This window comes from Pogona vitticeps, chromosome 1, assembly GCF_051106095.1.
Source record: "Pogona vitticeps strain Pit_001003342236 chromosome 1, PviZW2.1, whole genome shotgun sequence".
Lineage (NCBI taxonomy): Eukaryota > Metazoa > Chordata > Lepidosauria > Squamata > Agamidae > Pogona > Pogona vitticeps.
Window position 1 is genome coordinate 274,771,396 of NC_135783.1, and position 13,739 is coordinate 274,785,134.

The following is a 13,739-nucleotide window of genomic DNA, read 5'->3' on the forward strand; positions in this document are numbered from 1 at the left end:
AAATTGCAACCCACCTCCCATAAAAGTCAGTAAAAGTTGTGCCTGCACTGTCTGACAAAAGATAGCTTTGGAAGATGGGTTTGTTCTCTCTGCTTAAGGACCCCATTGCACAGTCACTGCAGAAACATACCTCTCTTTCTAACATTAATCCTTCTGCCCGCAGATTCTTTTCAAAAGTGCTTCTTTTCTCTATTTGTGGGCTAGACTTTTTATAAACTAAAATGTAGTCTATACGCTTTTTTCCATCCTTGAAGAAGAGACCTGAAGTTGCCAGGGCACTCATATCATTCTGAAAGAAAAAAAGGGGGAAAAGAAATATCAAACTTGACATCTAGTCTAAAGAAAATGAGTACCACATTAGCCTGAATTTGGCAGGTGGTGAACTGAGACAGAAGAAGGGCAGCTATACAGTATTGCTATTTAGGCATTCTACATAAGTGTTAGCTAAACATATAAAAAGGGGAGCACTTCTCCTTTCACTTTACTTAGACAAAAATCAAGGAGCCTAAAGTGGTGAATGTCCTATATGGAGTGGGGATTGTGGACAATCTTGATTATCCAAAGTTCTGCCTTACAAGGAGAATATCCACATGTAAAGGAAGCTTTTTTCCTTCAGACTCATCATGACCAGAGATGAGAGGGATTTCCCACTCCTCACCTGCCTAGTTAATTATAATAGAGAATGTGTGACTAGCCCTACATCTTTCAGACACTTTGGTGATTTCAACCAACACTGATCCAGGGAAAAACCTAAATTCTTCCAAAATTTATGTTTGGAATTTAAAATTACAGTCCTTCAGATTTAGAATTTTAAACATTCAAAATTTCAGGTTATCTAGAACAATGGTTCTTAACCTTGGGTTACTCAGGAGTTTTGGACTGCAGCTCCCAGAAGCCTTCACCACCAACTGTGCTGGCTGGGGTTTCTGGGAGTTGCAGTTCAAAAACATCCGAGTAACAAAGGTTAAGAACCACTGATCTAGAACTCCATTACAGTTAATATGAATATTATATAGCCATTATTTTCCCCATAAAAAACACAAACAGGAAAAACATTTTTGCATGATTTCCATGTGTTGTCTGACACCTTCCCAGCAATTGTGCAACAACAACAAAAATGTGTGCATCAACAGTCAACAGTGCCAAGGTACTAAGAAATAATTGTAATAGGCATACTGATTGAACCATGAACAGTAGGAATGCCAGCAGGAAATACTAGTAGCATTGGGGAAGCAGAAGACAGGTCACACTGGGGAATAGGGTAGCACTGGCAGACATATTAGAGCAGCTGTGATGTGGACTGTGCCAACAGCATGGGGCACAATACAGTCGAGTGACTGAACACAGTCTTGGAGTAGCAGATGGAAGAATGAAAGATGAGAAAGAAGGGAGCAGCAGACTGAAGCATGGCACACTTAGTACTGTGAGCAGAGTGTGCCATTCTCTCTTACTTAAAGGGAACTTCAGGGAAGTCCAGCAATGGTAGATTGACCTGAAGGAAAATATAGTGGTGCCTCGCAAGACAAATTTAATTCGTTCCGCGGTTAATGTTGTCTTGTGAAAAATTCATCTTGCGAAATGCGTTTTCCCATAGGAATACATTTAAATCTAATTAATGCATTCCTATGGGCAAAAAAAGTCAGAACTAAGTCAAATTTGGTTTACAAAGGCTTTATTAAGTGTTCTTTAAAGCCATACATATTGTGCAGATGATTTAAAAATTTCAATCAAAAAACTTTAACATTTTAAACATCATAGAAAAACATTTAAAAATCAGCAAACATAGGGCAGGAGCAAAGAACGTAAAACATTTGTCTTGTGAAGCACGGCCATAGGAACATTTGTCTTGCGAGTCATCAACCCCATTGCCAAAACCATTTGTCTTGCAAGTTTTTGTCCTGCGAGGCATTTGTCTTGCGAGGCGCCACTGTATGTTTTTCTACAGACCCACGTGTGAGCAGTGTGGACTGACAATGTCCCTTGCCTGAGATTACATTCTCTTACTGGTTGGTGGGCAAGACAGCTGTTCTACTGGCACCTTGACCAGACCTCCCCAAACAGACTCCTTCTCAGCCCAGTAAGACAAGGGGTCGGTCTTTTTTGGTTTCCTGAATATACATGCCTCTACCTCTGCCTCTGCCATGTCCTTCCTCTGGGATGATGACTCTGAAGAATAGACCCCTGCTATGCTTTCACAAAGATTGCCCTTGCCCTGTTGTTGCAGGGGTGATGGAATTGGGCTTCAGAATACAACTGCTGGTACTGCTGTTTGGGGTACTGTGAACACTGCTAGTTTCTTATGCTTGCTACCATTCACAATATATACTGAAGTGTGTGTGTGTGCGTGCGTGCGTGCGTGCGTGCGTGCGTGCGTGCGTGCGTGCGTGCGTGCGCGCGCGCGCGCGTGCGCGCGCGCACACACACACACTTATAAGACTGGCTAACAAATGGTGCTATTTAAGCAAAATGTTTTGGCTTCTTCCTTCTTCAGTTGCTCTGATAAACATGTATATATATCTTAGTGATTAGCTGCATCTCTCACAGGCACCCAGAAAAATCTTGATTGAAGTGCTTTTTAAGTCGTTCTCTCTCTCTCTCTCCCCCTCCCTCTCTCAGCTTATTTCTCACATCCATCTTCCATCCCCTTATGTGGCATATCTTAGCCTTTGCTTTCACACCACAACCAAAGTACACAGTTTATCAACATAGGTAGAAAGATCCAGCTCATCAAATGAGCACAGTGAAGCCTGTGAGGCATACCAAATGGCAGTGACTGTCCAGAATATTAGAATACTGCAGAGGAACAATCAGATCAGATTCTATCCTTCATCCATGCATACGCTCAAAGATTTCCTGGTCTATAAATAATTTATGCATCTTGGAAGATAACGATAATTCCTGGTCTTCCATAAAGTGATGGAGGAGAAAGAACTGTCCCAGAAGGACACAACAATTCAAAACATACAACACTGTTGAAGCATACAATAGAACTTGCATGCATCTAGTGGCTATCCAGCAAGGAAACCCAAAATGTTTTAGTCCCCAGATGAGATCTGAATCCAGACTGGAATGGGTTCAAATTTTAGCCCAGCCAAGAAAGCTTAGAGGTGCATGTGCAGGATGCAGGGACTAACGTTAGGACAAACAAGGACACTGATTCCACACCTGTTGTGCAAGACCTGTTTGCTGTTGATTTGACTCCTATAAAGCTTGGTTGCAAATTCTTTCAACCTTTAGACTGCAACATGTCAGGAAGCATCAGACACGATACCCACCATGAATAAATCCTCATTTTAATAACAGGATCTGTCCTACTTATACAGGAGAGAGTGAGCTATTGTTTGCCTCAGCCCTATTTGTATATTTTACTGTTACTGTATGTGGAATGACATAAAGGTTTTTGCACCACCCTGATTGCTTGAAGTGATGTGTATAAAGCACACTGCATTTGCAGAACAGGTTCTGATAATTTTTATATCAATAATTCTCTTTGCCCTTCCCAGTTTCATCACTTATCAGTGGCTCATAGCCTTCATCTCTAGAAGGAGAGTACAGCTGGGCCATTTAACATTGAGTCAGAAGGAAACCAATTTAAAGCAATGGATCTCAGACTTTCATATCTTAACATCCTACCAATTGCTATCAAAGGGCCCAAGTCCCACCATGATCTAAAACTCCTGTTTTCCCAATAATGACATACATTTATAGTCATTATATCTATAATGACATAATCATTATATCTATAATGATTATAGATATAATGACTATATATATCTATAATATATATCTCATATCTATAATTTTCAGTAAGCTGGCAGGTGGTGGGGATAGGACATTAGGAGGAACAGCACCTAGAGACATCACTAGAATGCCAAAAATATTACAAATGCATAGAAGGCAGCACACTGCATTTTCAGGGGGAGATAAGGATTGAAGGAGCGTTCTAAGCAATTAGCACACCTAGACTATGTCTGAAATCTACCGAGAGCACATGTATCACTGACTGAGAATGTTCCTGTCTTAACATTTTGGATCACAGCAGGCAAAAACTAGAAGACATGCTCAGAATTCATACTTTCATTGACATTAAGTGGAAGTTAAAGTGACAATGCTAACACCACTGAGCACTATGGATTTACTTTTCAGGTAAGTCTAAATGCTTCTTTCTGGGCAGACTGAGACTAGTGTAGGCCCACCTTTGCTCCTTCACTGCTACTACTGCATATCAGTGATGCATCAAGCTCTTTGCCATGTGCCATCTTTATACTCACCATCTCTTTTTTTTCTCTGTGAAATTTAAGGTTTGATGCTTTCCTCTACCCTCCATCCACTTCACATGAATGTTATGAAATAAAAGGATTTGCTGGTACTTCAGCTTACTTTCTTATCTTTCCAACTTGCCTGAAATAGCTCCTTCTCATTTCTTTAACTAACCTCTTTCCCTCTTCAAAAGCACCAAAATGCTACATTCAACTCAGAAAGTTCATCCGGTGGTCTACTGCACCTCTCACCACAATAAATCATGGTTTGGTGAGCTATGTGATAACAGCATGCCATTTTTCTAATGACGGTTTAATAGTCTGGATAATCATAGCATATTTTATACATCACCATGTCAGCCAATGTTCTTTGTGTGATAATTGTACAGTTGTCATTCATTGTTGCATATTTTCATTCAGAAAGATCACATTTTCCAAGGGCTCCAACAACAACCCAGATAATGTAGTTGCTGACCTTGAGCCAGACATCCTGGAGAGTGAAGTCAAGTGGGCCTTAGAAAGCCTGGCTAACAACAAGGCCAGTGGAGGTGATGACATTCCAGTTGAACTATTTAAAATCTTAAAAGATGATGCTGTTAAGGTGCTACATTCAATATGCCAGCAAGTTTGGAAAACTCAACAGTGGCCAGAGGACTGGAAAAGATCAGTCTACATCCCAATCCCAAAGAAGGGCAGTGCCAAAGAATGCTCCAACTACCGTACAATTACACTCATTTCACTCGCTAGCAAGGTTATGCTCAAAATCCTCCAAGGTAGGCTTCAGCAGTATGTGGACCGAGAACTCCCTGAAGTACAAGCTGGATTCCAAAGGGGCAGAGGAACTAGAGACCAAATTGCAAACATGCGCTGGATTATAGAGAAAGCCAGAGAATTCCAGAAAAACATCTACCTCTGCTTCATTGACTATGCAAAAGCCTTTGACTGTGTGGAGCACAGCAAACTATGGCAAGTCCTTAAAGAAATGGGAGTGCCTCACCACCTTATCTGTCTCCTGAGAAACTTATACGTGGGAAAAGAAGCAACAGTTAGAACTGGATATGGAAAAACTGATTGGTCCAAAATTGGGAAAAGAGTACGACAAGGCTGTATATTGTCCCCCTGCTTATTCAACTTATATGCAAAATACATCATGCGAAAGGCTGGACTGGAGGAATCCCAAGCCGGAATTAAGATTGCCGGAAGAAATATCAACAACCTCCGATATGCAGATGATACTACTCTGATGGCAGAAAGTGAGGAGGAATTAAGGAACCTTGTAATGAGGGTGAAAGAGGAGAGTGCAAAAAACGGTCAGAAGCTGAACATCAAAACAACTAAGATCATGGCCACTGGTCCCATCACCTCCTGGGAAATAGAAGGGGAAGATATGGAGGCAGTGACAGATTTTATTTTCTTGCGCTCCATGATCACTGCAGATGGAGACAGCAGCCACGAAATTAAAAGACGCCTGCTTCTTGGAAGGAAAGCGATGACAAACCTTAACAGCATCCTAAAAAGCAGAGACATAATCTTGCCAACAAAGTCCGAATAGTCCAAGCTATGGTTTTTCCTGTAGTGATGTATGGAAGTGAGAGCTGGACCATAAATAAAGCTGACCGCCAAAGAATTGATGCCTTTGAATTGTGGTAGTGGAGGAGGCTCTTGAGAGATCCCTAGACTGCAAGGAGAACAAACCTATCAATTCTAAAGGAAATCAACTCTGAGTGCTCACTGGAAGGACAGATCCTGAAGCTGAGACTCCAATACTTTGGCCATCTCATGAGAAGAGAAGACTCCTTGGAAAAGACCTTGATGTTAGGAAAGTGTGAAGGCAAGAGGAGAAGGGGATGACAGAGGATGAGATGGTTGGACAGTGTCATCGAAGCTACCAGAATGAATTTGACACAACTCCGTGAGGCAGTGGAAGACAGGAGGGCCTGGTGTGCTCTGGTCCATGGGGTCACGAAGAGTCGGAAATGACTAAACGACTAAACGACAACGAACTTAAAAGCCACTCAACCAAAAGAAGTTACAATTGTTTTCTAGTTATTTTTTTTAAATGCAATGAGCTGCAGGCCTTTACTATTAAACCTATTAGACAATCTTACAAATGAAGACAGAATATACAGTCTTTTTAAAAAAATTTAAGCTGCATCTTATGTTTGTCAATGAATTGATAAACTGGAGCAGCAAGTCATAGACAAGATAGATTTACATGCATCTTTTTAGATCTTTTTTGTCTCTCTGAAATATGCATTCTGCTTTACTCTGTGCTTCTTAGCAAAACACTTCCATTCTGTGAAATTCTACTTTTTTCTTAGCTTCGCACCCTTGTAAAAGAGACACCTATCTCCTGTATTCTAGTGCACATCCTCTCAAAAAGTCAAACATAGTACACTGACTGGAGTTTCACGTTGCAGTGGTTACACTGCAGTACTACAGTGAAAGACTCTATTCACAGCCAGAGTTTGATCCCAAGGGACTCAGGTAATCAGCTCAAGGCTGACTCAGCCATCTATCCTTCCAAAGTTGGTAAATTGAGTGCTAAGGTGGTTGGGGTGTGTAGGGGAACAATGTGTAGCTTGTGTTATTATAATTGTAAACCACTCAGAGAGTGCTTTAAGCACTAAGGGGCAGTATTATAAGCAGCACACTTTATGACTGAAATCAGGCTGTTAAAATATATTAAGTGAGGGTGGCATATTATGCTAGTGATGCTGGATCAAAGCTAGTAGAAGTGCTAAGGGATGTTAGGAAAAGTTTTCGTTCAGCTTTTATTATGTCAGTTCTGCAGAAACCTTGCTAGCAGAAAGCATCCAACTAAGTACAGTAAATGTGTATAGAGGATTGGAACCAGCGGAACATTTGAAAACTGACTTTTTAAAAAGAAGCAGTTCTTTGAAAAATATGAATCATTTTTTATTCTGCAGTCCTGACAGAGCATTCATCATAAAATAAAAGCTCTGTCTCAGCATAGTAAGAAAGCCAGCAAATCTCATATCTCAAAAGTGCATCTTTCAGGTCAGATTTATTACAGCTACAATAATGTGGGCAGGACTATTTACTGAGAAAGGGTGTTTTACTGATATGCTTTGTTTGGAAGGGGTGCACCAAGTGTTGCTTTATGAAAAGGGTGAGGACTGATTAGTTTCTGTGGTCACAGAGGTTTCTCACTGTTATTTTTACCTGTGAATGCATGGCAAGCTATTTTGCTGATTGCATCTGGAGATTATTTAAGTTCAGCACATCTGAGAGTTCCTCTGCCCAGACCACTCACATTCTCTTTTTTCATTTTGACTAAGAAATCATCAAAGTACATGGTCATCATAACAGCGTCAACTGCTTTGACCAATTAGCCTTCATCAATGTTCCAAGAAAGATGGAGGCGGTGGTCTGAGTCAAAATGAAAGTTGACCAGCAGCACAGGCTTCCACAAGTATAATATTAGACTATATTCAGTTATGTACTTTTCTCTTTGGGTGAAACCAGAAAACACACCCAGCTTACACTTGTAGGCTGATAATATATTTTTCCTCCAGCAACAAGATTCCCTCAGAATTGTCTCCCTGAGCAATCATGCTTGCAAATTAAGCCCATGTTTATCTTTTAATGACCATTAACAAAACAAAGTTCGTTAATCTGGAAGTTGAGTCATGGCAACTGGACTTCTTCCATATTAGATTGAAACATTTTGCTACTCATCCAAGTAGCTTCTTCAGTCTTGAGGAGGTCCCTGATATATCCTCCATGTTGGTTTCACTTCCCCTGGTCTGAATAGGCTTGTTAGAAGGACAAAGGACTGGGGGTGAGGGATAACCCCACTTCTGCAGTCCTTCTCCACCCATTGTCATGACTCAACTTCCAGATAATCTCACCTGAATGAATGAGAATCGTCACAGATATAAAATTAGCTAATTCGCATGAATTGGAAGTGGGAAGAGACTAGGACAGGCAGGGATTTTACCGCTTAAGGGAGTTCTGCATCTAAATGGAGCTGTAATGTGTTGCTTAAATTTGACCTTGAGCCCGGTGTTAGGAAAGCTTCAGCCACTAAAGCAACAATTATAAAGGTGACATCTTATTTTAAACTTCTTCTGGGCAAAAAGCATTACAGCTGTTTCAGGATCATCATTAGTTGGTTTTATTGCAGCTTTCACTGTGTGAGACATTTTATATCTATGGAAAAGGAGTATAGAAATATGTGAGATAAATCATCAACAGATAGATTCTATTGACATGCAGGCAGAAGATCCTTTATTTGCTCATGCCAGTGATGGCTGGTCATTAGGGCAAATGATTGCCCCACCTCAGACTCAGGATACGCACAGTCTGGTGGATATGCCCAAGCATCCCACCCCTCGTCAAGACTCGTATGTGTTTTCCCCTTGCTAAATCCACATGTTCACCCCACTCTGTGTCAGTGTCTCTGAAACAGCGGGTGGAGAGACAAGAATGAACCAATGGCACATGGTAGCAAATTGTCATCCCTGGCTTCACCAACCAAAGGCTGCTCAGACTTTGCCCATCATCAACAATGGCCACTACCACATGCTATCTACCCATGCTTAACCACTCTTTTCATTCTCATTACTTCTGTTGCTTCAGTCTTAAGTCCTGAGAATACAAGCTTCTCTGGCTTAGCTCTTGCTCCATCTAAGCCCTCTTCACAAAGTATTGTAATGAAGCACTGTAAATGCCAACCCCCATCCACCCACCCACTTTATGATACTGCTGCTGGCAGTTTAGATTATCAATCCACAGATCACTCAGAACCAAGGATTTACTTGACTCTTCAGACAACAGTAAAATGGGAAAGATGAATCATGGAATTTAAGCACAGGCTGAACAAAAGTATCACTTTCATTGTAATCATTGGCATTATACACAGAGAGGCAACTATCTTTGAGCATAGTTTCAAAAAATGGCAAGTTCTCCATATGACGGAAACATGAAATATAAAGGCAAGGTACTTACTCTTTTGGAATCACTTATGCAGAACATACAAATACATTCAGCTCAGACCTTTCTTAGGCAAAATATTCCAGACAAAGTATAATATTTTTGACAGACAATTTTAAGTTAATTGTGAAGGGAAAGGTCTCCCTCCCCAAATTTATCAAATTCTAGTAAGTTATAGAATGAAATGCATAGGAAAATACATACAAATGTAGATATAAAGAACAGGGCTATTGTTATAGGAAGGGGAGACCACAACTGCGATACAAGGACATCTGCAAGCGGGATCTGAAGGCCTTAGGAATGGATCTCAACAGATAGGAAACCTTGACGTCTGAGCGTTCAGCCTGGAGGCAGGCGGTGCATCATGGCCTCTCCCAATTTGAAGAGACACCTGTACAGCAGGCTGAGGCAAAGAGGCAGTTACGAAAATCAGGGAGCTGGACAGGGGACAGATTGGATTTGTCTTCAGTGTGGAAGGATTGTCACTCTCAAATTGGCCTTCTCAGCCACACTAGACACTGTTCCAAGTCCTCCATACATCCAAAGCTATATCAGACAAGGAATAGGTTTAAGGTAGGAATGTGCAACTTCCCCTGAGTTGGCAGCGGGGGCGGGGGGTTGAGTTTGTACATAAGCACATCATTTGCAAGCAAATACTACATATATATGATAAACATATAATCTATCTCACTCTATAGATTACTGGGACAGGGTGAACCTTTTATGGCGAGTAGTATTTCTAGGATGGGATGGGGACAAGGTCGAAGCTTCCCCCCATTTTACCTTTCCTTCTGTAACTCACTGAGGTGGAGAGGACAATTCAATTGTTTCCTATCCCATTGTTGTTTTGCTGCATAAACAGTTACCCTATAGCCAGCTCCAATAATACAGTGGTGTGATAATCAAAAACGATTATGCAGGTGGGGATAAGTGTAATGGATCCCTGAGACAGCAAGGAAGGTCACTGGTTGATTTTTGCTCTGTCCTGGTATCAAAGAAAGGATACCTTCTATTTTAAATCTCCAATTCATGCTGAATTTACCATTGATTTTGTTGTGTGCCACTCAATAAACTTATTTTGCTTGCTTGCTTGCATGAAGGTTTGTTGTTTGGAAGCAGGAAAAAACTGTAAAATAAGGATGGGTGGCATTTGACTCACCAGATGTTGTTGGGCAGCATTTCCCCTCCTCTTATCCAGAACAGTTAATGGTGAGGGGTCATGTGAATTGCAGCCCAAGAACTGGAAAGTCAGACTTCTCTCTCTCTCTCTCTCTCTCTCTCTCTCTCTCTCTCTCACACACACACACACACACACACACACACACACACACACACACACACACACACACACACACACAGCATATAGAATGTCTTGCCTTGTCCTGCCAATGGACTATGTTAGTTAATTTTTACCACTGTATGCTGAAAGCACAGAGGACCTGTGCAATTTATGTGGGTTGTACTATACTTCACCCAACACAGTACAGTGTAACAGAAGCCTCTACGTGTGGCAAAACAAATGTAGCTGACATGAGAGGATCAGCTGTCTGCATCTTGAGATTAACTGTATATTATTTACAGCATAAACCACTGTTATTCTTGTTTTAACAAAAGAGGTCAAAAGGAAGTACTGTATATATTTGACCTAGGACTTTTGATATGGGTTTCCTCATCTGTTACCATAATTCATAGGGTCATGGTGACTCTTAGCCTGCTTGATTTGAGCATCCCCTCAGGAATTTTACAATGCATATTACAATATACATTTCATCTTAAGCATTAGAAATATACATCAGAATCACTTCTTATACTTTACAAAGTCTAGCCTCAGCACCATGATTGAAAACTGAGTTTTTTGATAAATTCCTTTCTCATGACTTCATTTGGTTCAGACTGATAAAATACTTTGTTGGATTTACACTGGTGACCACATCATTCCTTGTATATTATCTTTTCTGCTAACCTCTGCAATAATAATGCATTTAGCTTTGCCCAGCCATGGGCATAGTTAATTATTTCCCTCATCCATGACTACTATACCTAACTTTTTTTGCTGAAGATTTCTGTGCTTCTCTAGTTGGAAATTACTGTACTATGATTATAATACATTAAGAAATGATGAATTATCACATATGAATAAGCCCTGCATGATCTTGGGAGGGAATTAGAAAATCAACAGCAACAACAACCCTACAAGCTGTTCAATACAACTTCATGCGAACCAAAAGCAAGTTATTTCTTAATGGAAATAGGGTGTGATCCTTCTATGCTATGGAACCCAATGGGGAAAATGAGTTTAATGGAACAGAACTGCACTCTTCGTAACTCTTAAACTGCATATGATAATAGTGCTTACATTACCTAGTAAAGAAAATATCAGCCTACTTATGCAAATACAGATGCAAATATTATGTTACAAAGATCACATACCTCTGACAACAGCTCAAATATGTTCTTACAAGAATGTTCTTACTCTAAAGATAAAACTAATCATATGCACGTTACCTTTTTATCCATGCTTGACAATGAGAGAGATGCGTCCAGTTGCATTTTATATTTCATGCATGCACACATAATAGTAGGATATCTTCTTTAAAGTAGCATCTTCCAGCCAACGGCTTCTTTGTATCCTTCTTAATGCCTGAGGTTTCAAAATGCTGGGTAGTGCCTCTTACTGCTACAACTTTATCGAAAAGAGATTGTTGCCGCCTCACCCCCTCCTTGTAATGTAAAATTGCCCCAGTGGGACTCATAACAGAGCCCACTGAAGCTTTCTCAAATATGAGTGAATACTTTTACTACTGAGTGAGCACCCAGAAGGAATTCACTGGTATTTTAAGTCATGGAACCTTGAGGCTTTCCTGTTTTCTGCTTCAATAGCCACCTTGATTCTCACTCACATATTACAGATCATGGGTAATGGCAAGGCTCTTGATTCCACAGAATCAAGGTGCTTCTTGATTCAGAGGCGGAATTCCCACGGGTTTGTGTAGGAGTTTTCCTTCATCAAAGAGAAAAAGAAAATGTAGGGTGGGGGGGGAGCCTCTGCATGACCAAACTCTGAAGGCATCAGCACTTAGTTTGAAAGGAAAAACAAGGCACACAGTTTTTCTCTCTCTCTTTCTTTGCCTTTTCTTTTCATTTTTTGGAGGGGTTTCCATCTCTTTCCCTAAACTACAAACACTTTTATTCAAGCTGATTAAAAAGCCTTGTAGCAGCTTCATGGTAACACTGTGATTTACAACTTGTGCCCAGCACCTTAAAACCATTAGCCCTGTCATTTGCACCAAACAAGATCTGCTTTATTTTAATAGAGTCTCTACAAACCATTCTGAAAGTAATTTGCTACTAATGTACTTCAATACGCTTTTGAATAAATTATTAAAGCAGTTTGATCTACTGATCTTTTAAGCAATAGCTATAAAATATCCACATTTAAAAAGAAAAGAGGAGGAGAAATAACATTGCCAAGCTCTTTTAAATGGCATGCCTGTAGGGCCCTCTCGAGAAAACTTCTTCCTGTGAAACAGAGAAGGCAGGTCCTCTTAATATGCTCACCATATTCTTTTCAGGATATTGAGAACTGATAATGTCGGGATAGATGGCTCAATAGTCTGACTCAATATAAAACATTTCCTATGCTTCCATTACTACTGCTACTATTATTAACAGAAAATGGTGTCAGATATGTGGTTTGGAATGGTGGGCTGGCAAGTGCAATATATGTGGCATGGACTACACTTGAGGCAGAAGTAGCGGGAGGAAATCAATGAGAACCTGGTCAGCCTCAAGCTCCTGCCGTTGATCATCATCAGTGTAATTCTTGCAGCTTCTCTGAAGGAAACTAGCTCAGTTTAAAAATGCTTCAAGTTCCCATGTGAAGAAAGAGGTTGGAGGCAAAAAACTCAAGCCTACAGGAAGCTTGGCCACATTGCCTTTTTCAATATCATCCCCACAACTAGCATGGTTGCTGTTCCATCATCAAAAAGGAGGACAGACAGCACCAGACCAAAGAACATGGGATGCCAGAAAAGGAAAACATTCTTCACAAAAATTGAAATTTTGCATTATATTTGCATATGGTAATTTAAACTAATATATGGAAATATCACAATTAATGGTGTACACCTTTTTGCACGAAGTTATGACTAGGTAACCAATTTGAGACACAGCACTGAGAGAAAGATGGGATATAAATCAAATAAATAAATGAAGGATAGTATTTAACAACTCTCTGAAATGACTATATGGTATTAATTTCACAAAAATCCATGAAGCATGACCAATTTTCCATAAATTTCTCACATCACTGTTGCTTTAAACTTTTACTGTAATATACAACAAAACTATATATTTTATTTAACTTTTAATCTACAGAAGATAATATCAGTGATTTTCGGTTATTCCATGAAGTATTTTTATATTTTTGTTGTCTTCACCCTATATGATCTAGACTCTTTGTGTGGCTGGCTAATTAATTCATCCATGAAGTTAAGGAGAAAAAAACCAGCTGTTTTAATG

General features: G+C 40.1%; 1 protein-coding gene and 1 long non-coding RNA gene across 2 annotated transcripts in view; one reads left to right on the forward strand and one right to left on the reverse strand.

Moving 5' to 3' along the window:
- LOC144585842 (uncharacterized) overlaps positions 1-13,739 on the forward strand; it is a 757,174-nt gene that overhangs the window by 162,722 nt on the left and 580,713 nt on the right. The gene's annotated exons all lie outside the window — the stretch shown is intronic.
- ANO3 (anoctamin 3) overlaps positions 1-13,739 on the reverse strand; it is a 339,659-nt gene that overhangs the window by 83,388 nt on the left and 242,532 nt on the right. Inside the window, exon 5 of the mRNA XM_072985871.2 lies at positions 131-289. Coding sequence (XP_072841972.2) covers positions 131-289 — 159 coding nt within the window. The remainder of the gene's footprint in view (positions 1-130; positions 290-13,739) is intronic.